Here is a 26,720-nt window from a genome sequence, read left to right as displayed (position 1 = left end):
AAAATAAATAAACTTCAGACTGCCAGGTCTCCGTTGTGTCCTCATCCAGTATGGATTGAATTACTGGTAAAAACATCCCAGTTAAGAGTCCAGGGTGGCGGCTCCCGGTTAGGCAGACCTTCCTGTTTTCTTGCTCCTGGCTCGCTCCCCTTGGAAGGGATGCTGATACGAATGGGCGGCTTCTGCCTCTCCTGGGACCGCCTTTGAGACTCCAGAGCCTCACCTGACTTTCCCAGAGAGAGAGAGAGAGAGAAAGAGAGAGAGAGACAGAGGGAGGGAGGGAGGGAGGGAGGGAGGGAGGGAGGGAGAGGGAGGCAACAGACTCCTTCCGCTGTCCGCAGAGCAGTGTCCTGGGGCCAGAACGTTAGGGAGGGAGGGAGACCAGAGCTGTTGCCCAGAACCCAAGGAAGCGAGGAGACGATTTGCCAGATAGAGGCGCGTCGCGGAGAACTCCAACTTTGGCGGGTAAGGATTCCGGGGCTCTAGGGCTGGGAGTGCCTGGGGCGCTGGGACGGGTACCGGGTCGCCGGTGCCATCCAGCCGGGACGTGGACTGAAGCCCGCGCGGGGCCGCGGGGCGCGAAGCACTCCCTGGAGCGGGCGTGGCGCTGTCCGCGGCCCCCGGTGCTGAAACCGCACGGGCCGCGTCTGGGCGAGAAAGGGGCAGAAGCAAGGGCCGGCTGCGGCGTCCGCTCCCACCCCCGCGCACACACACCCCTCCAGCCGGGATCACAGGACAAAGCCGTCCCCTGTGCCTAAGTCACCGCAGCCCTTACACTCACGTCCGGCACCCGCGCTGGGCGGAGCCGAGCCGGGCTGAGCCGTCGGGGCAGGAGGCGAAAGGAATTCGGCTGGCTCTCGCTGGGACAGGTAGGGGGTCTGGGCCTGACCCCACTCCCGGGAACGCCTCCCTAAGACATCCTGCAACCCAGAGGCCGGGCCCCATACCTCCACGGCCGCCCGTCCTGGAAGAGGCTCTTTGGCTGCCTCGTTTCTGCGGCTTCAGTTTGGGGACTAGCAGAGTCTCCCCGAGTCCACGCCGCGCGTGGGGAAGTTGTATCCGTGGCTTGGAAGGAGCGGGAGCTAGGGAGATCGGCGGGCCAAGGACAAGGGACCGCCTCCGCTGGACCCTACTCAGCCCGGGGGATCCAGAGACAGCTGGGCTGAGGAGAAGGTAAAGAGTTCAAATTATTTAGAGAAGTGGGCATTCACAGTTTCTCTTCTTTCTTCTTCTTTTTTAATGATAAAAATCATAATCTGTGGTCTTGGCCATGCTGGGCCTTGGGGCTTAGTGCTTAGGTATTGAGAAGAAGGGCAGCGGGCCCTCTGATCCCTTGCAATCCCCTAACCGGATAATCATACGGGCTCTCTGTCCTGGTCCTAGGGCTTTTCTCCCTGGCTCAGCTCCCATCCTCAGTCCGATTCCCTAGGGGGCTCTTTGGTTGTCCTGGCAATCCTGGACAGGAGCTGGGGCCGGGTGACTGGGGAGATGGGAGGTTGTTTCATTTTTCTCCCCTTTGTAACCCCTCAATTCACAACTGCCCTACTTTATGCTGTTTCAGAGATTTTAAACTTTTTCTAAAGCGGGTGTCTCCAGCTAGAGGAGAAATGTGCCCTAGGATGAAGGGGAGGGAAGAGCAGAAAGGACCTGAAGCTGGCCCCTGGGCCTCTCTCTCCATGGGTTGGTTGCCTCCAACAGGCAATTTGCTTGCTCAGGACCCCAGTGAGAGCTCTGCAACCTCTCTCCTGGAAACCGGGGCCAACGGTGAACGCTCCTCACCAAATCTTCCAGAAGGGCTAACTGGGGTCAGCATGGTCCTTGGTACCCCAAACCACTGAGCAGGGGTGCTCCCACCTGGGTTCGGGCTCTCTCCTGGACTAGGCTGTCCAGATCCGTAACTTTTTCTACGGACCTTGCACCAGCACCGCCCTGCCCGCACTCCCCCCACCCCCCTCTCAGCTGCCTCCTGTGTGGTTGCAAGCACACAACACACACACACACACACACACACACACACACACACACACACTTTCGTTCATAAAACTCAGTAACAATATCATCGTCTGGGCACGATGTCACTTACTCCCTTAGTGAGAAATCATTGGAAGGGGTGGTGAAAATTTGGGCCATGAGAGGGAAGGTGACTACAATCGCTGTTGCTCTCTGTGCCAGGTCTTGTGTGCCAAAGTCTTGGATTCTTGAAAATTCTGCCAGCCCAGGGAACCCAGCTGGGATTTCACTAAGCTGGTGGGAGCTCATTTGGTAGGGATAGTGGTGGGGAAGACACAAACTGCCCTTCCTTCACGTGAATGCCCAAGCACAGGCACCTTTCCTCTTCAGTCTCCGTTCAGCCCTAAATGGGGTCCTTGCTGGCGCAGGATGCCAGGCCAGGTGAATGGCTGCTCTGTGGGTAACTGACTGGTCAGAGCAAGATCTCAGTCGCTTTAGCTGGGACTTTGTCCAGGATTGCGTGTGCCCCTTGTCTTTGATGTACCCATTTTTATGCCTTTTCTATCCTCATTCACTATCCGCCAGGGATTGCTGCGTCTGGTTAATAATGGGGTTGCCATGGCGACCAATCTCCAATCCCCATGGTCCCCAGGAGGTAAACACTTGGAAGCTGCAGAGGCTCTTTGCTAGCTTCCCCAGATTGTGCATGGACTTAGGGTTTTCTGGGAGCATGGGGGAGGGATGGCAATGACCAGGCTCTGTGAACAGCACTCACGCGCACACACGCGCGCGCGCGCACACACACACACACACACTCCCTGCCTAGAGGCTAGTTCACCTGAAATCTTTTCTGATCCCTGCCAACCACTGTGCCCTCCTGGTTCAGATGGTCAAACCTTTATTTTCCATCTCCAATTGTGTACACTGAGGCCAAGGGGTAAATGGTTTTCCCTCTGACCTAATTAATATTAGGTGCACACTAACTACTCTTGAGTACAAATCACAAAGCTAAGTCCAGTGGGAGATAGAATTAATTAAACAAACACAGGCCATGCTCTCCGGATCTCATGGTGTTGGTGATAGAAAAGCCTTTACAGTCCCTGCCAACTGGGCTCTGCTCTGGGCTGAAATAGAGGTAATGATAGTGCCCTGACGGTAGAGAGAGGTGGGAGTGACTAACTCCCAAGGGCAGTCATATGGAGTTAAAATGTGAAGGATGATAGGAATTTCAACTGGTGAGAAAGAGGAAAAACCTCTAGACAGAGACTAGTGAGACCAAAGATGTGTGAAGCAGCCAGAAGATCCTACTGTGGTAATGTATAGACTTGGAACTTCGCAGGGGCTAGCCCATCCATTGTTTATGCAACATCTGAGGTTAGGAGGAACTGGGGGACCCTACATCATGGGAGGAGTCTACTGGCCAGGACCTGTTATTCAGCCCTCACCTGGCCTGGAAGGGAGACTGAGAAATACAGGAAGTCCAAGGTGAAATTTAGTGAGTCAATAAGAGGGACAAGAAAATTCACAACACACTTAAGGAAAGCATGAGTAATTTGGTTTGAATGGAGCTTCCCTTTTAGGCTGACATAATCAGGGTTATGAAAAGCCTTGAATGTCAGTCTAAGACTGCATGCTGGAGAAAATGGGCAACCTCTGAAAGTTTCTGAGTGACATGATTCAAACCACCTTTTAGAAAGACCCTGCTACTGGTGCAGAAGATTCATTCATTCATTCATTCCATACTCACTGAGCACCTCTGAAGTGCCAAGCCTTGGAAGCATTACAGAGGTGAGGCAACTATTTCAACAATCCTGGGGAGGGAGGCCAGGACCCCCATTCTCACTCCATTTCTGAATTAGTGAATGAATGATGGAAGAGGACAGAGGGAACAGACAGTTGGCAGTGTAATTGAGAGGACTTAGGGATTTTGGATCTGGGGAATTGAGGGAGAAGGAGGACTAGAGGCTTATTCGGGGTGATCAGTTGGCTTGGGTGTTCATAGTGTTAACCCAGACAGGGCTCCAGGGAGGAAGAGCATATTTGAGAGTAGTTGGGGTGATACCATTCTGGATAGTTTTGTACTAGTGATGCTCTTCGCTGCCTATGCTGCATCTCACACATTGCACCCTGGACTTCATCTAGTACTCAAAGCACTTTGTTTGTCCTCCTTTGCAGGACTTCACACATTAACTCTTGCATTATAACAATGCAGTGTAGGGGTTAAACTCAAACAGGCTTTTACTCCCTAGTTCTGCCACTGGGTGACTTTGAACAAGTTATTCAACCATTCTGAGTCTCAGTTTCTTCATGTGTAAATTGGAAGTAATAGCTATAATACCTGCTTCAGTGGGTTGTTGGGAGGAGTGAAGTAATTGGAGTGAATTTCTGAGCACAGCACCTGACACACCAAGTGCTCAAAGTTAGATATGAACATCTTATTACTTTTCATAATGACACCATACTTTATAATCATATCCCCAAAATTAATTTTCAAAAAAGAACACTCTACCTTTGTACCTGCAGCTAGGCTAATGAAACAAGTCCTTGGGGAAGAAAGGGAGGTTCTTTGCCTGACCATGTTGGTCCTGTGTGTGTGTGTGTGTGTGTGTGTGTGTGTGTGTGTGTTGGGGGGAGAGATGGAACTCTGAGGAGAGTATCTATAGGGCTGGCTACAGAGATGTGGGTTCTCCAGCTCTAGCAACATCTGGAAAGCAATTTCATCCTCTTGGAGTCTCAACCTGAGCAGCTGAATCTTCTTGCAAAGCAGTCACTTAGAAATTGCGTACACATAGAGCAGAGGAAACCACTGTCACATTAATTCCAAGTCATCTCTGCATAAAACCAAGACACTTTCTAGGCATGGGACACGCCTCTGTCTGGTGGTTGAGTAATATAATTGATAACCTTGTTACAATTTCAATGCATTCTCTTTCACCTCAAATTTCTTCCTGTTCTTGGGAACAATGTTAATTTTTTCTCAGACAGGAATTGAAAATCTGCAGCTGGCGTATTCATACTTCCTTTTGCTTGTGTTATAAAAAGGCACAGAGTTCAGAAGAGAGAGAGAACTCTACCCCACAGCCATTCGGTGGTTCCTTGGGAAACCAGACACAACAACCCTAACTTGGACTCCTTTCTATCTTGGTGTGGGGATATTCCTGGGTTTGCCTATCCTCCACTCCACAGAAAAGGAAGAACACACATTCTGACCTCCATTTTCCCTCATCACCTAGAAGCTCAATCTGACCACAACTAGACACAACCTCATGGTCTAAGAACTGAGCTGCTCTTCTGGATATTTATTGGGCAGATAGAAGCAGCTTTGTTACCTACTGGTCCCCAAAATTGACCTTGTTTCTTGCGAGGCAGAGGATTGACTTTGTAAGCTCTAAACTAGATTGCCTGCTATAGTGCTACCTGTGTGAAACATGTGCCTTGGTTTGCTCAACTATAAAATAGAGATAATAAGAGTTCTCCTCATAGAGTTCTTATAAGGGTTAAAAGAGTTCTGATTTATGCAAAGCTATAGAACAGTGGCTGGCGCCCTACGACCCAGCAATTGCACTTTTGGGGATTTACCCCAAAGATACAGATGCAATGAAACACCAGGACACCTGCACCCCGATGTTTCTAGCAGCAATGTCCACAATAGCCAAACTGTGGAAGGAGCCTTGGTGTCCATCGAAAGATGATGGATAAAGAAGATGTGGTCTATGTATACAATGGAATATTACTCAGCCATTAGAAATGACAAATACCCACCATTTGCTTCAACATGGATGGAACTGGAGGGTATTATGCTGAGTGAAATAAGTCAATCGGAGAAGGACAAACAGTGTATGTTCTCATTCATTTGGGGAATATAAATAATAGTGAAAGGGAATATAAGGGAAGGGAGAAAAAATAAGTGGGAAATATCAGAAAGGGAGACAGAACATGAAAGACTTCTAACTCTGGGAAATGAACTAGGGGTGGTGGAAGGGGAGGAGGGCGGGGGGTGGGGGTGACTGGGTGGCGGGCCCTGAGGGGGGCACTTGACGGGATGAGCACTGGGTGTTATTCTGTATGTTGGTAAATTGAACACCAATAAAAAATAAATTTATTATAAAAAAAAAGAACAGTGGCTGGCATAGTGTAAGCTCTCAAAAGTATGATCAATATCATTATTACTAATGTGATATTTGGCATTTCTCTCCTTTTTACCCTTATATAATGTGAGTTTCTTGTAGCAGATACTGTTAGTTTTGCATTTTAAAAGAAGTTTTTATATTAGATTTAATATGACTTCTGTAGATATAATTCAGATGCCATAAAAGTCATCCATTTAAAGTATACATTTCAGCACTTTTAGTAATATTCACAGTTGTGCAACCATCACCACAACATAATTTAAAAACTTTTCGGTACTCCCAAAAGAAATCCTGTAGCTATTAGGAGTCATTCTTTTTTCTGGTCACCCCCTATCTGAACCCCTTCCCCCAGCAACCACTAATCTATTTTCTCTCTCAATGAATTTGCCTATTCCGGACATTTTGTATTAATGGAATCATACAGCATGTGGCTCTTTGTGTCTTGCTTCATCCACTTAGCATGTTTTCAAGGTTCATCATGTTGTAGCGTATGCTAATATTTTATTCATTTTTATTCCTTTTATTCATTTATTATTTTATTCATTTATTCATTTTCATTGCCAAATAACATTTCAATACGTAGATATACCACATTTTGTTTATCCAGTTATCAGCTGATGGACAATTAGGTTGTTTCCACTTTTTGGCTATTACAAATAATGCCGATATGAATATTCATGTACAAGTTGTTGTGTATTTCATTTCTCTTAGGAATATACTCAAGACCAAAATTATCGGATCATATGGCAACTATGTTTAGCATTTTGAGGAACTTCCCAACTGTTTTCCAACATGGTGGCATCATTTACATTCCTACCAGTAGTGTGTGAGGTTTCCAGTTTTCTCCATATCCTTTCCAACAGTTGTTATTATCTGCATTTTTTATAGCCTTTGTAATTGGTGGGCAGTAGAATCTCACCATGATTTTGATTTGCATTTCCCCATGACTAAATATGTTTATATTCATGTGTTAGTTGGCTCTTTGTATATCTTCTTCAGAGTCACGTCTACTCAAATCCTCTGCCCACTATTTAATCGGGTTGTCTTTTTATTATTGAGTTGTAAGTTTTCTTTATATATTCTAGATGTAAGGCCCTTACCAATATATGATTTAGAAATATTTTCTCCTATTCTGTGGGTTGCCTTTTTTACTTTCCTTTTTTTTAATATTTTATTTATTTATTCATGAGAGACACACACAGAAAGAGAGGCCAAGACACAGGCAGAGGGAGAAGCAGGCCCCATGCAGGGAGCCTGACTTGGGACTCGATCCCTGGTCTCCAGGATCAGGCCCTGGCTGAAGGCGGCACTAAACTGCTGAGCCACCAGGGCTGCCCCCTTTTTACTTTCCTAATGGTATTGTTTGATGCAGAGGCTTTTCATTTTGATGAAGTATCATCTATTTTTTCTCTTTTAATTTATGTTTTTGGTATCATATCTAAGAAACCATTGCCTAACTGAAGGCCTTAAAGATTTATTACTGTGTTTTCTTCTAGAAATCCTATAGTTTGAGCCCTTATGATCCATTTTGAGTTCATGTTTGTGTGTGATGTATATTCTTTTGCATGTGGATATTCAATTTCCCTAGTAATATTTGTTGAGAAGGCTGTTCCTTCTCCATTAAATTATCTTGTTATCCTTGTCAAAAATCAATTGATTGTAAAAGTGGGAGTTTATTTCTGGACTCTGAATTCTATTCCATTAATCTGTATACCTATCCTTATGCCAGTACCACACCATCTTGATTACTGTTACTTTGTAATACGATTTTGAAATCAGAATGTGTGAGCTTTCCAACTTTGTTCTTGTTTTTCAAGATTTCAAGATTGTTTTGGCTATCTGGGGTCCCTTGAATTTCTATGTAAATTTAGGATCATCTTGTCAATTTCTACAAAAATTCCAGCAGGGACTTTGATAAGGTTGTGTTGAATCTGTAGATAATTTGGGGAAGTATTGCCATATTAATAATATCAATCCTTCCAATCTGTGAACAGGAAATATCTCTCCATTTATTTATACCTTCAGTTTCTTTCAACAATGTCTTATAGTTTTCAGTGTACAAATCTTCAGTTTCCTTGGTTAAATTTCCTAGGTGTTTAGTGCTATTAAAAGTGGGATTGTGGTGGCTCAGCAGTTTAGCACCTGCCTTCGTCCCAGGGCATAATCCCAGGGTTCTGGGATCGAGTCCCACATCAGGCTCCCTGCATGGAGCCTGCTTCTCCCTCTGCCTGTGTCTCTGCCTCTGTGTGTGTGTGTGTGTGTGTGTGTGTGTGTGTGTGATGAATAAATAAATAAAATCTTTTTTTAAAAATGAGATTGTTCTCTTAGTTTCATTTTCTAATTATTCACTGCCAGTGTATAGAAATACAATTGATTTCTGTATGCTGATCTTGTATCCTGCCATACCATTAAACTCATTTATTAGTTTTAATATTTTTTTAGTGAATTCCTTAGGATTTCCTATATCCCATATCATGTTATCTGCAATATAGTTTATTTTTTCTTTTCCAAGAAAAAGATGCTTTTTTTGTTTTTCTTGTCTAATTGCCCTGGCTAGCAGTATAATGTTGCATGGAGGTGATAAGAGAGAATATCTTTGTCTTGTTCTTGATCTTAGGGGAAAGCATACAGTCTTTCACCATTAAGTATGAAGTTAGCTATGGTTTTGTCATAGATGCCCTTTATCAGTTTAACGAACTTCTATTCTTATTTTGTTGGTTGTTTTTATCATGAAAGCATGTTGGATTTTGTCATACAGTTTTCTCATGTCTGTTGCATTCATCATATGGCTTTTGCCATTTAATTAATATGGTGCATTACATTGATTTTGGATGTTAAATCAAGTTTGCCTTCTTAGGATACATATCATTTGATCATGATGTAAAGCCCTTTTTATAAATGGGTAGATTTTGATTGTAGTATTTCGTTGAGGCTCTATGCATCGTAATGTAATTTTCAAAGTGTCCTCTCATGTAAGTTCTGGGATTCAAGTTGTTTTTATTTATATTGTACAATGTCCAGTGAATTTTAACATTATATAGTTTTTCCGTTCTGTTTTTGAAGCTCTGGAATACTTTAATTCTTCCAGTAGGATCACATTCACACACAAACCAGGAGAGGACTGTAGGCACAATATTTACGCTCTACAGTTATATTTCATCATGGAACTTTTGGAATGGAAGGACCATTAATAATCAACCGAGGCTTGGTTTTCAGCTCTATTCCACAGAGTTCCCTAAGGAGTTCCGTGCACGTGTTAAGATTTTTAAATGTATTTTCCCAAACTTTAGTATACTGGATACCATGATCAAAATTAATTTTGGTGTCCCACTGATTGTCTTTTCTTAAATTGTAGTATAGTTGATACACAATGTTACGTTAGTTTCAGGTATAGAACATAGTGATTTGACAACTTTATATCCTATGCTATGCTTACCACAAGTGCAATACCATTTGTCAGGTGTACAACATAGTAACTTGACAACTGTATATCCTGTGCTATGCTCACCACAAGTATAATACCATCTGTCACCATACTACACTATTATAGTACACCCTTGACTATATTCCCTATGGTTTACCTTTGCTCTCCATGACTTATTCATTCCATAACTGGAAGCCTGTGTCTCCTACTCCCCTTTACCCATTTTTTCCCTACAACAACCATCAGTTCTTCTCTGTATTTATGAGTTTCTTTCTTTTTTAAATTTGTTTGTTTTTGATTCCATATATAAGTGAAATCATAGGGCATTTGTCTCTCTCTGTCTTATTTCAGTTAGCATTATACCATGTTGTCACAAATGGCAAGATGTCTTTCTTTATGGCTGAGTATCTATTGATGGTCACTTAGGTTGCTTTTGTATCTTTGCCATTGTAAATAATGCTATAATGAACATAGAGGTGGACATATCCTTTTGGATTAGTATTTCCACTTTTGAGGAGGAGGTAAATACCCACTAATTGTCTTTGTAAATGTTTTCAAATACATTTAAATAAAATAATACAAGTAAATGTTTTATTCATTGGGTTTCTGTGGAAGTTTTCACTTGCAGTAAGTCCATGTCCATCATTAGATGAACAAACCAAAATGCTGGATCACTTGCCTAAATTGGAGGCTGAGCTAAGAAGAGAATCCAGCTTTCCTTTCACTCAGTACAATGCCCTTGGCCACCTACATTGTCTTTCCAATACCATTTGCCTCAAATAAAAGATATTTTACTAGAGTTTCCCCCTACATAAGCCTAGGACTGCTTGAAAACACACAGCCCTCGTCCTTGCCTATAGTAATGTGTGTTCTGTTCCTTGTATTTGTTCTGTGGGCTGATTCACAGGTCTCAGAGTGATTACGTAAGTGGCTTAGCATTGGATGGTTTCCTTTCATCCTGCAGTTTCCAGATTGGATAGGGAAAGAAGGGAAAGACAATTTGAAATGTACTTTAAAAAAAAGTTCCAAGGCATGTAGACCATGTGGGAGTTATTGACTTCTCTTTGGAGTTTAATTTGACAAAGCAAGGCTGTCCAACCTCACATTTACTGAGAATTTGCTGAGTGCTTTTGCCCAGAATGATGCTGAGAAAGTTGAGTTGTAGAGAACTGAAATGGATGAAACGCAGAGAGAAAATGGATGGTGCCTCACTAATAGGACCTGACAGCTAGCTGCTGGCCATAAAGGAGTCATAACCTAAAACAATGATAATCAGAAAGTCCTACAGTGGGTCAGAAGACTATGCATTTTGGGCTCTTAGCACCCCTTTATTGTCTCAGCTACATTTAGGGATTGGAAAATGATAATGTTTCAAATGACACAAACTGAGCCAGGACTGGTTTTTCATGTTTAAGTCTTGTCTTAAAGACAAAAGGACAGAGCATGGACAATATTTTTTTAGTATGAAGAGAAAAGGACAGAACATAAACAATATTTTTTTAGTATGAAGAACTAGTCATCATAGGAAGGGACGAAGATTTTTTTCCAGAAGCACATTTTAGTTTAGAAGAAAGAGATTTACATGTTTGACTTCCTTTGTTGCTTACTTGCTCTCTTCCTTATAAAGTTCCATCCATTTTTAAGTAAGATAGAAATGTTCAGTGTGACTCATTCATGGAGCATTGTGAGAATCAAATGAGTTAATACACATTTAAAGTTATTGGAACAATACCAGGCAGAGAGTAAATAGTAAATATACTGTTGTTATCATTAGTATCATCATTGCAATTACTCACCTATTCCTCCTCCATTTATGCCACCCCCTTTTTATTACCCACCATGTGTATATACCCTGGTGTTTAAGAGGATAAAATATTTTTTAAGTAAAAGGAAATAGTTCTTGCCTTCAAATCTTTTGGAGTTAATAAAGAAATGAGAAAAGTATGAGAATAACTGGAGTGCAGGTGAGCTGTGTTAGATTCCTGGCCTACTGGTGTCCAAGCCAAGATCAATGGAGAAAGTTAAAGATATGCACTAGAGGACAAAAATCACAATGAAATCCTTTAAGGTGCATAGCACAATGGCTAACACATGGTAAATGTTGAATAATGTCAAATAAATATTGTGATCACCTGAGAAGCCTCCTCAGACTTCCGTGGCCTCTGAGGCAGAATTAGTGTCTTCCCATTCCACTTTGCTCCCCACCAGCCCCTACCTCTATTTCAGCACCTCTGCACCCTACACCCCCACACTCTCCCCACCCCCATTTCCATTCCTGTTTCCCTCACACAGTTTTGTGATTTCAAAGACAGAGACCTATCTTCCTCACCTTCGTAATTTTCAGGGCCAAGCACGATGCCAAGTGTGTTTGAGGGTGGAGGCAGGGGGGAGAAAGCATGCTGGATTTAGTAATACTGTAAGAAAAATGGGAATTGTCTGAAATGATGTGCTGTTAGTTCCCCAGTTGAGCTCTAGAAAATTCACATTCATTTGAAAGATGCTCATAAACCACTCTTAGACTCACGCCTAGGATCCTCTTCAAGGTCACCCTGGTAGTTGGCAGGATATATCTTCTTCCTGTACTTGAAAATTAAAATTATAATCTAATCTCCTGCATTTCTAATGTCCTGCAGTGGGTGTGATAATCAAAACAAACCATGGACTTCAGGGTCAGACAGACCCAAGCCTGCAAAATCCGCATCACTATTACCTCTTGGGGCTCTTGAGGATTAATGAGTAATAGATATGCAAGTGCCTTACACTCCAGGGGGCCTGCCTGGATGGCAAGTTTCATTTTCAACAGCATTTTCAACAGCCGCCTCAGGATCATTGACTGTAATTTCACGATCTCATTTGTGAGTTCTCCCAGAGTTTGTCTGGGCCAGGAAATGTGAAAATTCATAGGGCAGTTGGGGAATCACCGAGGCTGTCAGGACTTAAAAACTGGTAAATAAGAGGAAAAAAATGTTTTATCCTACCTTTCCTGTATGAACTGAAGAGCCAATGTACCACTGAAGAGCCAAATAATAGAATTTTCTTTAAGAATATAGCAGCTAAGTGGTAGAGAAGAAATGATAGAACATCACCAATTTGCAACTTGTAATGAAATGGTAGGTCCAGGCAATGATTATCAATGGCTGCGAAATGTTCTTGCCAAAAAAAAAAAAAAAATTTTTTTTTGAACCCACGCTAGACCAAACCTCTGAGTACAAATACCAATTTACAAAAAACATCATCAATTTGGAATTTGGCAAAAACCCATACTGTAGGAAACTCTGGAGTACAATTGTTTCTTCTATAAAGAGAAAGAAGAGAAATGCATCAAAACTTTTGATTAGGGGTACCTGGGTCACTTAGCTGATTAAGCATCTGCCTCTTGGTTTTGGTTTTGGCTCAGGTCATGATCTCTTGGATTGTGAGATCGAGGACCCACCACCACCACCACTGGGCTCCTGCTCAGAGTTGGAGGGTGGTCCTCTTGAAGATTCTCTCCCTCTGCCCCTTCCCCCCTGCCCCTCCATGCACAAGCACTTTCTCTCCCTAAAATAAATCAATCTTAAAAAAAAAAACACTTTAGATTTAAAAATGCCAGTCAGCCAATCAGAATATGTGGACCTAGTTTGGATCCTGATTTTTAAAGGTAATTTTTTAAAAAAGACAACGATTATGAGGTTTATCAACAATTGAGGTAAAAAAGATCTTATGACTTATCTTTAACATTTCTCTTTAATCACACACATTTTGCCTTGTCCTACCTGTTAGGGGCCCAAGTCAGGAGTACACATAACCCACATACCATTGTACCATTTGTCTAAATATCTAAAAAATATTCTCTTAGCTAAGGTAATTACCTCCCACCAAAACAAACAAACAAAAAACCTAGAACCTTGGACAAGGACATGCCAGGGAGTGATTGAGGAGTGATTCCAAGGAAGAGAAGCGAGGGTCTTAAAAGAGACAATAAGGCAGGAAGGGAAAGCCACCCCAAGTGTACTTTATCAACTGATCAACCACTCTGAGCAACTGGCTTGATCCTTCAAGAACATCTCCAAACAGCCATGTAGAGTACCACTGAATTTTCTTCCTGAGGAAGATGGGAATATTTACTGCCGGTTCCTGAGTTCTGGTAGTCAAAAGTTGCCCAAAGGGGAGTTACCTCTTTAGCACTTCTAGGTTTGTACATGTATCAGAATGGCACAAGCATCCTAGCATATGTTCTCTGGGGGAAGCAGGGAAGCCCCAGGAAAGGTGAACAATCCATGGTGTAGCTGAGGCAAGGTGCTGCTGGCTCACCCCACCTGCAACTGGTTTCCATAGCAACAGCTGGACTGATAGAAGGGCAGGAAGGATATGAGGTTAGAGAGCCAGAGATGACTGTGACAGAGACCAAACTAGTACACTGTCTATTCAAACATGCCCTATCCTCCTATCTTGACAAATCACTTTCACAATGACTAGAAGGCCAGATTCAAATAACAATCTCTCAAGCCCCTTCGAGTTCAGCCTCAGAACATAGTGGCAGGGGGAGATTTGATCTCTGGTCTCCCAGCCATGGTCTGCCTCCTTCTCTGCCCAGCTGTGAGTCCACCCCATGTCACAAGGGGTCTTTCACACATGCCTGTGGACATGCTGCCCGCATCTCTGAGGTCCACATCCCTTCCCTCCAAACAGCTGCTCCTTGGCCACTTGGAGCTCTAGGGGAGTGCACACTGATGCCTGTCTCAGGCGAACAGACGAGATAAGAGGCCCATAGGCCCTAGAATCAGCTCAGAGTCTCCTGAGCACAAAATATGGGAGTCTTGGGCATCCAGAGCATAGACTACAGCAGGGGGCAAGATTGTGGATGGGCAAGTCCCCTTGGCCTTATGGCTAGAAGAAACTCAGAGTAGAGTCCTTTAAAGCCTGGGATCCCAAGCAGAGACCTCTCTTGCCCAGGCCAAAAGGCAATGCCAGTTCTTTGTCACCCATTAACTTTACACTATCAGGTTCAGGAGTCAGAGAGAACTTTGTCAATCCTGGCTCAGGCTATAAGGAACATTATGGAAATTATGTACCTGCTTCTCCACTTGTAAAAGGGAAGGAAGGGGGAGGCTATTTGTGAGTTAAAGGAGCAGTATTACATGAGCACCTACCCTGTTTTTGGCATATAGTAGCCCTCAATAAGGACCCCAGAAGTGCTGCTTCCATTCAATAGCATCTGAAGCCAGGGTTTGTACACCTGGGGATGGCTGAGGGAAGGGACACAGGCTGGAGCAATGAACTTTCTCTGATGCAATTTTCCTGGAAATGTACAAAAAGAATAATTTAATAGATTTCCTGCAGAGTCCCAAAACTTTTTTAAGACTTGCTCTAGATTCCACTGGATTGTAAGCTCCTTGAGGTCAGAGATGTATATCCTTCTCTGTAAAACCCTAGCTCTTTGCATATTGTCTCACATACAGTAAGTGCTCAACAAAAAAGCATTGGAAAGGGGCAACTGGGTGGCTCTGTGGTTAAGTGTCTACCTTCAGCTTAGGTCGTGATCCTAGGGTGCTGGGACCAAGTCCCACATCGGGCTTCCCGCAGGAGAGAGAAACATTCTCTGTGTGTTTCTCATGAATAAATAAATAAAATCTTTTTCTTTAAAAAAAAAAAAGCATTGGATGAACAATTTCAAATTGGCTTGTTGCTTTTTAAAAAAATATTCACCTCAGCTGAGGTTTTTTTTTTTTTTAATTTTTATTTATTTATGATAGTCACAGAGAGAGAGAGAGAGAGAGGCAGAGATACAGGCAGAGGGAGAAGCAGGCTCCATGCACCGGGAGCCCGACGTGGGATTCGATCCCGGGTCTCCAGGATCGCGCCCTGGGCCAAAGGCAGGCGCCAAACTGCTGCGCCACCCAGGGATCCCTCAGCTGAGGTTTTTAAAAAAATATTTATTTATTCATGAGATACACAATACACACACACACACAGAGAGAGAGAGAGGCGCAGAGACACAGGCAGCAAGAGAAGCAGGCTCCATGCAGGGAGCCCGAGGCGGAACTCGATCCTGGGTCTCCAGGATCATGCCCTGGGCTGAAGGCGGAGCTAAACCGCTGAGCCATCCGGGCTGCCCCTGGCTTATTGCTTTTAATGGAAGACATTTATTTCCTATGTTTGCTCTAAAGTTTCCATAGACGCCTCAAACTAGAATCATTCTCTTTCTCAAGCCTGCTTCCTCCCCCTGGATCCCTGCCTCAGTGTACAAGACCATCAATGCCCTAGACCAGTGTACAAGACCATCAATGGCTAGATAGCATGACTGCTATCATGCTCAGCACCTCCCTCCTCATCACCTTTTATACTTGATTAATTACCATGTCCCAGTGATTATATCCATTTGGTAGTTTTTTAATTTATCTGATTCATTACCACAAATCTAGTTCAGGCAACTATACTCTCTCTCTCGAGGTACTGCAGCAGTATCTGCTCATCTCACATCAACTCATATTCCCTGAATATGTCCTCCTCAGTGCATCCAGAATGGCCTTTGCATATCTGACCACATCCCTGCTGAGCTCAGGGTAAAACTCAAGCTCCTTAACACAGCCTGGAGGACCCTCTGGTATCCATCATCTGTCCTACTAGACTATAAGACCCTTGAGAACAGTCTTCATCTTATAGTTCTTTGTATCTCCTGCAATCAACCAGAAACTCGCTGTTATATAAGTGAATAAAGTTTTTAAAAACCGAAACAATTTTTGATCTATTGAGAAAAGTATAAAATTTAAATAACAGACTTAATTCTCAAATATCAGAGATGAACCAAGACCACTGTACCGACAATTGCCCCCTGAGTAAACACACAGTGGGTTGACTGTGGTGAGCAGGGCTATATCCATGCTTTAGCATAGTATTCTAGGCTCCTTTCATTGTCCTTCCTTTGGATATGGAATTAATTTAGTCTTGGAGTGTGTCACTGGACTATTTCTCGAAATCACTTTCTCTGGAGTTGTCTCTACTGAGACAAGAATCCCTTGATTCTTTTGATCAAGAATAAGGGAACTGGCCAAGCTTTGTGTTCATCACACCAGCCCTGTGCTCACATCAGCTTTCCTTTCTCATCAATAATAGGGGCACCTTTCAGTGTCTGCTGAAGGGAGAGTATTCATGGTCTGATTTCTAGCACCAGGATCATGCCATCAACAGGTTTTACCTATTTCTTTGCTTGATCATGATGCTTAATTTCTCTGAGTCTCAATTTAGTCATCTTTAAATGGGGATAAAAATTGTAAATACCTGATGAGGTTATTATGCAGATTAAATGAGATGAAGCATATTTGAGGATAACATCACATTGTAAAGGTTTTATGAATGTCAAGTATTGTTTGATTTTATGCTTTGTTTTAAAATGGTATTTGGGGAGCTACTAAAATATATGAAAACTAAGTGATAAAAATAAATAAATGAGAAAACTAGGGCACTTGAGTGGCTCAGTTGGTAAAGCATCTGCCTTCATCTCAGGTCATGATCCTGGGGTCCTGGGATCGAGCCCCACATCAGGCTCTGCTCAGTGGAGAGTCTGCTTCTCCCCCTGCCCCTCCCTCTGATCTTTCTCTCTCTTTAACTCTCTCTTTCAAATAAATAAATAAAATCTTAAAAGAGAGAGAGAGAGAGAGAGAAAAAAAGAAAGACAAGAGGAACATCATAGCATTCCACAGAATCATGAGGATTTAACTTGCTTAAATCAAATATCAACTTGGCCAATCATTCATTCATTGGCTGGATCAGCATTTAGCTTTGAGCAGCTCTTCAGTATCACAGCATACACAGAGGAGTGAAAGACCTTGTTTGTGCTTCAGGCTGGGAAGAAGACCCCAAAGATACCCAATTAAAGTGCAATGTAGCTGGAACTATGGGAGAAATGGAAGAGGGTATGTGTGTGCCAAGGCTTGCCTGGAGAAATAGCACCGACCAACAATGAGCTGGGTTTGCAGCTGCTTCCCTGTCCTGATGTGATCTGCTTTGTGTTCATGTTTCAGCAACCACCTTGGGACTGAACTTGACAAAACAAGATGGCCAAGATTAACACCCAAGTCTCCCACCCTGTGGTCAGGACCATGGACAGAGATCTCGACCACGTTGAAAATGGCCTCAGCAGGTAAGACAGGCTTTTCATTTTATGCCCTTAAAATGAGTTGTTCCCATAGCTGATCTAGACTGTGGAGTAAAGAATGCCTTAGCCTGTGGCCAACCACAGATCGGAGGGTGCTGACTATTCACAGTGCTCCTTCTGACTTAAGCCATCTCACTTAAGCCTCACAAACCCACTGAAATAGTTTTTATTCTCACTTTAGAGAGGTGGAAAATGAAGCTCAAAAGGTAATGTAACTTCTAAAAGGTAACAAAATGAAGACTCAGGGCACCTAGAGGCTCAGTCAGTCAAGTGACTGCCTTTGGCTCAGGTCATGATCTCAGAGTCCTGGGATTGCGCCCCACATTGGGGATCCCTGCTCAGTGGGGAGTCTGCTTCTCCCTCTGTCCTTCCCTCCACTCAGGCACTTATCTCAATATCTCTCTTTCTCTCTCTCTCTCTCAAAAATAAATAAATAAATAATCTTTTAAAAAATGAAGATTCAAATGCAGCATATAATTTTACTGTAAAAATTTTTCTAAACTGCCATACTTTCTTATGAACACAACAGACATTCATTGGACTCTCTGCACCAGCCATTATCCTCAGTGCTAGGGATGGAATATGAATCAGATGCCTTGTTCCTTGCTTCCAACGGAAGGTCAGGATTCATGCTGTGTTCATGGTCTGCAGGGAGTGGGCCATGCCTTGCCAATGAAGCCATTAGCCCCATCAATGACATCCCCACACAGGCAGCCATAGAGAAATCTGGGGCTTGAGTTCTACTTCTAGCCCTGTTCATAACTAACAGTAAACTGGGTAAAACCTACTTAATTTCTCCATGCCTCAGTTTCTTCAACTGCAAAATAGAGCAGCATCTTTTCCAAGCTCCTGGCACAATAGTGAGGAAGTGGGAGTGTATCTTTTTGGTGCAAATGGACTTAAATTTTTATGTTCCTTAAATTCTCAGTGGGTTGCTTAAGTTGAACCATGAGAAACCTTATTTCCAGTATTTATGTTATTGTTGTCCTATATATATAACACTGAAAACTTCTCGCTTCCATAAAAACTTCTCCCTCCCATGATAACTACATATTATCCAATGACAACAAACTGCAATGACAGTCTCTTGGTTCTCACTTCCCTGGTACTGGGCCCTCATCCACCATTTCTGCTCAGTTACCAATGTATATCACTTCCTCTCTCAGATGCACATTTTTTTTGTCTAGATTATTTTTTTAAAGATTTTATTTATTTGTTTATTTATTTATTCATTTATTCATTTATGAGATACACAGAGAGAGAGAGGCAAAGACATAGGCAGAGGGAGAAGCAAACTCTCTGTGGGGAGCTGATGCAGGACTTGATCCTAGGGCCCTGGGATATTATGACCTGAGCCAAAGGCAGATGGTCAACCACTAAGCCACCCAGGTGCCTCTCTGTCTAGATTCTTGGTCCCACTCCTCAGCTAATTCTGCTCATGAGTAATGGACAATCATTTCCAAAGAGACTGAGTCCCTATCATCACAAACTTATGTAGTCCTAGGACCCCATCTTTGGAGATTCAAGCGAAGAGAGAAATATCTCAAAGCATCCCAACAGATATTTATTGGCTCCAATTATTTTAACAGGGTGCTGGGGCCCCAGGAATTTTTTCTTAAAGATTTTATTTATTTATTTATTCATGAGACAGAGAGAGAGAGAGAGAGGCAGAGACATAGGCAGAGGGAGAAGCAGGCTCCACGCAGGGAGCCCGATGTGGGACTCAATCCCGGGACTCCAGGATCATGCCCTGGGCTGAAGGTGGCACTAAACTGCTGAGCCACCCAGGCTGCCTGCCCAGGAATTTTGATGTGACTCAGGACTATCCAAAATTCTCACTCTACTCAAATTTCTCCCTCCTAATTGGCCGACTGTCAATATACCATTGTCCCACCACTGGGGACTTATTCCTTTAGGTTAAGCCATTGCCCCTAATTTAAAAGAAAAAAAGAACACTCTTAGGACAGCTATCTGTGCATTGTGACTTTGGTATGCATTAATAGCTTCTTTTTCACACCTGTGCTAATAAACCTCTTGGGGCAGGGTATTCAAAGAAGATTTTGTGGAGGGGGAGGAAGGTCTATACATGTGACAAGCAGTAAAGTCAAGCTCCCTGGGCAGCACTGGGCTCCTGGGACCTGGACCCAGTGGGAGAAGGAGAGAGGCTGTTAGGATCAGGGGGAGTTTGAGGCAAAATGGTGCCTCATTTGCCCCATTGCTCCTTTTGTGTTGAGTGGGGTATAATCCGAGCATCTCATGGAGCTTCCAGACTCCCTGGGACTGAGAACAACAGGGTCTTAGTTTGGCTCTTTACAGTTAGATACTCAAGAAAAGGCAGGCCTGATTAGAGGGCCAGGGCTCCTGCCCAGAATGCCTACTTGACCAGGTACCATTGTGGCCCAGCTCTGTCTTTTTCGTCTTGGCTCAGCCTCAGCCAGCAGCCTACAAGCCCAGTCCGGCCTGTAGGCTATTCAAGAGAGCTCACTGAGTCTCCTGGAAGATTACCCTTTGCAAAATAAATGGCTAGCTCCATCAGTGGAAGCCACACAGACCCCAGCGATGGACTGCTGGATTCCAAGAGACTCTGAGCTCATGCTGGGTTCTGCACACTCGGAGGGTCAGTCAGCCACACAGTAGGGCTCTGAATTGATACCCCTCGATAATTCTATCTGCCATCTTCGTGGATGGGAAATAGCCCTTCAGTCTCCTTCCATCCCCCACCCCCAACCAGCATGGTGACTAAGAGGCTCAGAGTCAGGCTGGGTGAGTTTGAACATTGGCTCTGCCACTGACCAGCTCTGTAAAGTTGTGCAACTGCTCCAAACTGCAGTTTCCTCATCTGAAAAATGGACTAGTCCTGACCTCGTAGGGCTGTGGTGAGGTTAAAACAGGTGAAAGCTCTTGGCACAGTCCCTGCTGTGTAGGAAGTGCTCAGTCAGTGCTCTGTCAGTCTTGGAAACGATTCCGCATCCCGTGGGAGCTTCCCTGGTGTTCCAGGCTGGAAGCCTTCTCCTCCTCTGACCTCAGAGAGCTCCAGCTATCCTGACATCTGGATCTGGCCATTTCCTGCCTGTGACCAAGTCATACTTTCTCAGCCTGACTACCAGTCCAGTCTCATCAAGCCTCACTTGGAGCCTTGCCCAACCTCTTCCATGGAAAAAGCTTGTTGACAGATTAATACAGAATCCATAGAGATGCTGTGGAGATTGCAAAAGGAGAGAGAGAAAGAATGCTTCCTTCATGAGAGAGATGTTTGCTTTATGTTATTGAAGCAGGACTGTATTAACAGATGGAAGTTTCTAGAATGGGTTCCTTGGTGTTACCAAGGATTGAGCATGCATGTACAGGCTGAGGGTGGAACAGCCTTGGGCCAGAGGTGGGGTCCAGGCCCCTCTTCTGCTTCCCAGCACAGCCCAGCATCTAAATACTGACAGACTAGTTTTCTCTATAAGATCCGTTTGAACAAGGGACTCTGGCACATATACATAAGAATTTTAAAGTTTCAAATCACTACTTTTAGGGAGGAAACAGTTTTCAACAAACTATAGATCTTTAATTTAAAATTCAAATCCTTTTTGAGACACCTGGCTGGCTCAGTTGGTAGAGCTTGTGACTCTTGATCTCAGGGTGGTGAGTTTGAACCCCACACTGGATGTAGAGATTAAACTTTTCAAAAATAATAAAACACAAAATTCAAATCTTTTTAGAAAGCTTATGGGAGAAATAATTGTGAATGTTTGTCCTTAAATATTAATCATTCTTTGTCCTTGATGATATTAAGAAGCTATGCTGAGAATCTGTGTGTCACTGTGACCCTTTGCTGAATGCCCCTAGGACGGAGGAGAGATCATGTCCCCATCCCCTGAGACACCATGTCCCCCAAATCTTTCACCAAATTGGAAAGCCAGATTTCTGTTTCTCCTTTTAAATTATTGGGATCACTTTCCTAGTGACAAGCCATAAGGAAGGATAAAAACATGTCATTGAACCAAAAAAGTCAAAATGCTGGAAATACCAGAAATAAAAATGTCTTGAATTTTTCTTTTCTATTTAGATCTGTTTAGTTGACTTGATTATTTAAGAGCTGTCAGGCATATTTGAAAAGATAATGCAGTAGGGAAAGACTTAAGAATCTGCTACAGAGGAGTGCAGCAAGGACCGAGGGTACCTCAAATCTCAGATCAATCTCCTGGTGTAGCTATTTTAGGCGAGCTTTGGGGCACAGGGGTTTGTATCCTACAGAAGAGAAGCCTTCTTCGTGCTGCTCTCTGAGCAGAGCCCAAAGCAATTATCACCAAAGAAAACCATTTTCAGCCTGCTACCCCAGGACCAAAGACAAAAATGCACTCACTTTAGTTCCCTGGTCACATGTGGCCAATGGCAGTGCATATCGGTCATTCAAGTTCCTCAGGGCTTGAGAGGAGGGAAAGACAAGGGATCATCTTCTCCACCATGTTCTCCAAGGTTTGTTTACGTCCCCAAAGTCACCGGGTGCTCCACAAAGTGCAAAGCTAATGACAAGTTGCAGTTCTGATGAGCACCCCTGTCTTCTCCCAGTGACAGGGGAAACCTTTACCTCACAGACATGAGGTTCCTCTTTGTAAGAAAACTTAGAAGATGAACAATTTTCACAAGTTGAAATTACCTTGTCTTTGGAAACAGTCACACCATTGTGCTGTGCTGGTTGCTCTTGTTCCTGCTAATTACCACCTTCACGGAACTCCTTCCTGCACAGGTGTCACCTCTGTCGTCACCGCCGACAGTCGGAGTTGGCAAGCGGGAGGGCAGCTTTGGGGTTGTCCTGGCCTGATCAGCTCACTGTTTTGTTTTGTTTTGTTTTGTTTTGTTTTTAACAGAGAAGTCCCCATCAGGTCCTTGCCCCCGGCCCCTCCGCCAGCTCTCGGCAGGACAGGGCCTGGCCCCCAGTCTCTCCTGCCTCTCTATTTCTCTGGAAGATTCTAGATCCCCATTCCTACTTTGGTTGCCAGAAGGTGCTCCCTTTATTCCATACCTGTGTGTCCCTGGGGACTCAAAGTGTCACCTCAGACATCTGGTTCTTCTCTCTTCCCATCTCCTCTTCCATCTGCTTCATAAAATCCATGTCTCTGAGGAGAGTAACTAATTGGGTTTACTATCTAAATACCCCCACGCACTTAACAAGGGTAGAGCCTCAGGAGCTAGGAGACATCAGAGAATTTCAAGCATCAGAAACAAGTGGCAAGATGCGTTGAAAAGAAAGGCCCCTTTGGGTCCCTATTCTTCATGGCTAAATATGCCTTTTCTGGACTTGGCTGTTTGAACGATGCTTAAGTTGAAATGAAATCACCAATTATTCCTTTAGTTCCTTTTTGAAGACTATAAAACTTCAGGGAGGGTAGGGCACTTGGGTGGCTCACTGGTTGAGCGTCTGCCTTTGGCTCAGGTCGTCATTCCTGGGTCCTGGGATCGAGTCCCACATTGGGCTCCCACTAGGAGCCTGCTTCTCCCTCTGCCTATGTTTCTGCCTTTCTCTGTGTGTCTCTCATAAATATATAAATAAAACCTTAAAGAAAAACCTTCAGGGAGGGTAAGTGACCCACTCACAGAACACCTAGCTAATAGATGTTAGGGTAGGGATTTGAACCCAGGCCTCCTGGCTCCCCACTCTGCTGCCTGTCCTCCAGGTGAGTGTCCTAGCACCCACATGCCAGCCCTCATCACCGCCAGTAACAGTGCTGCTTTGGAGCTGCTTTGGAGTCTGGGGGTGGGTTTTGCCCTCCTCACATCCTCATCAGCTCTGATGTCATTGATTCCTTTGCTACTAATGCAAATAAATCTGATCTCAGGATGTGTCCTCATGTAATTAACAGAGCGCAGATGAGGCAGGAATGCTGGGCCGACTTCTTGGTGCCCAGAGCTCCCTGAGGAACTGCAGGTGGGGACAGAACACTTTCACCCTTGGGATTGCCTCCGTGTCTTCCGGGTACACATACCCTGATGGAGCTGCAGCCCAGTGTTTGGTTGTTGCAGCCCTAACCCCACCAGATGCCAGCTGCTAGCATCCAGGGACTAGATATATGGACTCACTCACTTGTCCCACTGCTCCCTCTTCTGGGAATGACCCTGGCGCCTTGGAATGTGCATTCCACCTTCCTGGTATGCAGATTATTAGAAAGGCAAGGGGATCAGAGCTTCCAAACTGCAGCAGGACATCTGGCAAGGTTTCTCATATGTGTAAGGACAAAACATGAGTGGTCTTTTAAGGGTAGAGAGGGCTAATTCAATTAGATGGCTTGAAAATAAAGAGCCATGCCCAAATAGTATAGCCCGGTGGACCAGAGCCATGTCTCTAGTGGCATGCCGCAGGGCTCAGTCCTCAGCCATGTCCTATTAAATTTTGCTTTGACCAGTGCCATATGTGAAAATACAGAGAGTTGCTTCATGGAGTGGGTGAGAGCAGGCTCTGACATGGGATGGAATGACATTCAAATATCAGCTTTGCCACTTGGCTGTATGGTCTTGGGGAAATTATTTAACCTCTCTGAACTCCAGTTTTCTCTCTTATAGAGTGGTTATGTGGATTAAATGACAAGATCAATGTGGCTGGCATACAGTAAACAGTCAATAAATGGCATATGCCTATGATTGCATGTGAATGAGATGGAGTTGGGAGGAAAGGCTAGTATGGCACCACTGCATACCAAGGGCCCCAAAACATCCACCAGGGACTCAGATAAATGGAAAGGTCTAATACTGACTTCCAACAAATCAATTGTACATGCACAAGATAGGATCTTCTGGCTTAGCTGCAACCCATGTTCCAAGACTGGGTTTTGGCTAATGAGCACACAAACTCACAAACCTACAATGACCTCTGGCTTAGAGTCCAGGAACAGCAGAGTGGCCTCAGTCTCCAAGCCCAGTCAGGTGGGAATGCAGGAATCTGCTCACAGGAGCATGACCATGATGGGGAAGAGCCTTGAATCTGATGAGGCGTGGCCGAGTAAGCTAGGGGGTTCCAGCCTGGAAAAACAGATGTGGCATGGGTGTGAGAGGTGTCCCTTCCATGTCCCAGGTACATGAAGGTGGTCATAAAGAAGATGAGGTGGCCTGACTCTGGTTCCAGCACCAAAAAAAATTAGCCTTGGTCTGAGGAAGCTGAGGGAGGGAAGAACCTGCTACAAAGATGGCCCATGTGGGCCATGAGACAGTAGCAAGTGCCCTGCGGCTGGAGATGGCAAGGATGTCATGGCAAGGATGTCGTACAAAGAGGAGTCAGCAGATCAGCGGCTGTGATGCAGGACTCTGCCTTCTAATCCCTCACCGAGGAGAGAGGGGGAGAGAGAGAGAGAGAGAGAGAGAGAGGGCCTTTTCCTGACATTAATTATTGCTTACTTCCTCAACTGTGTTGCCACCTTGTTAAGAAGGCTGATTAGGTTGGAATAGGTCACGTGATGGAATTAATTTGTCCTGCCTGGGCTCTTCAAGACTCATAGAATGAAGTGTAAATCCCTAGGGGCCAATGCCTGGATGGCTTTTAATCAGGCTGATCAAATTTCAGCCCTGGGAGATTTTAAAAGACAGGGAACGAAAGGTAAATATGTCCAAACACATTGGTCTTATTCCAGGCAGTTTGACAAACACCAAGGCTCTGCTGGTGTGACCGGTGCTCGTACTGAATTGTGGGCATCGGTTCTATGTGTGCTCATGCTTTTCGCCCTGCGCTGCACAGGTGAGGTCACTGGCACTGCAGGGGACGGAAGTTAGGGTTTGACACGAGGGCACAGGGGAAATGAATTTTCATGCAAAAGCAGTATACAAATGCACATGGAGGGCTAGGCCAATGCCATACAATATTCCAGGACACTCTTAACCACATACCAACTGGGCTCCTGGGAGGGCTGCCGGACAGGCACACAAATAACTGCTCTGGGAGTGTGATTGTGGCGTACATGCGGTCTGGCCTTAGCAGATAGATCTCACTATGCAGACATGTGTTTGAACCAGAATCCTTGTTCTGGAATCCCTGGGTAGAAACAGCTGCCGTGGCTCCCGCTGGCGGGCACCAGGCCACCCCACTCCGAGCTCTGATGGGGAGCATGTGCTGCTGGCCTGCCTCCTTAAGTCCACGGGCAGCAAGTAGCTGGATGGGCTACCTTCCTCTGTCAGGCTCGCTGGAGAGGAAAGGCCACGTTTATCCTAAAAGCAGGATCTGCTGGATCCTGCTGGTGCATGGACGGACAGAGTGAAGACCGGTGCTGGCGGCTTTCCTCATTAAGCGGGACATCTGGCCATCTCATCCCTGAGTGTGTCCAGGAGGGGATGAGCTTGAAATCAATTTAGTCTGCTGCATATTTGATTTCCTAGGGTCCACTCGCGGGGCGAGGAGACTTCGTCAGAACTGCAGCAGGAGATCGCCATGGAGACCAGAGGACAGGCTGAGTCCAGGCAAAGCTCCTACACCAGCCAGGGGCAGGCCAGGTAACCGAGCAGGCTCAGCGCTCACCTTGGGAAGAGGGAAGCGGAGGCAGGAGGAAGGGAGCTGAGTCTCAGGAAGAAATGGGGGAGCAGTGGTGGAAGTGGGGTTGAAGATGTGGAGAAGAAAGGGGCAGGAGAAGAGCAGTCAGAAATCTATCACTGAGTAATAACCTCTCAGGTCAAGTGTCCTGAGCTGAGAAAAACCTAAGAAAAACTGTTATCTGAAATTGCTTTCATACAAAGTGATATCGAGGTACTTGCTTTCAAGTCTGGAAGAATTTAGAAAAAAGCCAAACCCAAAGGGTTCCAGAAAGAATTGAGAAAAAAGACCAGCCAGCGGCAGGAGACCCGTGGTGGACCTCCGTGGCGCCGTCTGAGGCAGCCTCTAGCAGGACCTCACAGGTGCATGTCTAGGCTTCCGAGCACACGTCCTTGCAGGAGGATTTGAAAGATTATCTAGGCTCTGAGCTGATGACATCTGCACTCCGGCTTCAAGAGCCGTGCCACCTCGAAGAAGTCATTTTACCTTTCCAGATCTCATCTGGAGACACCTCGAACAACGTGAGGGCTGCATCAGAGCCAGGTGCTGATTCACAACAGGTGCTCAACAAATGTGGGGCTT

General features: G+C 44.6%; 1 protein-coding gene across 3 annotated transcripts in view; it reads left to right on the top strand.

Moving 5' to 3' along the window:
* Positions 1-303: 303 nt before the first annotated feature.
* The window catches only part of CNGA3 (cyclic nucleotide gated channel subunit alpha 3), a 45,711-nt gene continuing 19,294 nt past the window's right edge, over positions 304-26,720 (top strand). For all 3 annotated transcript variants that reach the window (XM_041757280.1, XM_041757279.1, XM_041757278.1), the window contains exons 1-3: positions 304-465; positions 17,508-17,626; positions 25,988-26,101. In XM_041757280.1, coding sequence (XP_041613214.1) covers positions 17,541-17,626; positions 25,988-26,101 — 200 coding nt within the window. In that variant the 5' untranslated portion in view covers positions 304-465; positions 17,508-17,540. The remainder of the gene's footprint in view (positions 466-17,507; positions 17,627-25,987; positions 26,102-26,720) is intronic.

Source organism: Vulpes lagopus, chromosome 5 (genome assembly GCF_018345385.1).
Source record: "Vulpes lagopus strain Blue_001 chromosome 5, ASM1834538v1, whole genome shotgun sequence".
NCBI lineage: Eukaryota > Metazoa > Chordata > Mammalia > Carnivora > Canidae > Vulpes > Vulpes lagopus.
This window is presented reverse-complemented; position numbering and strand designations above follow the sequence as displayed.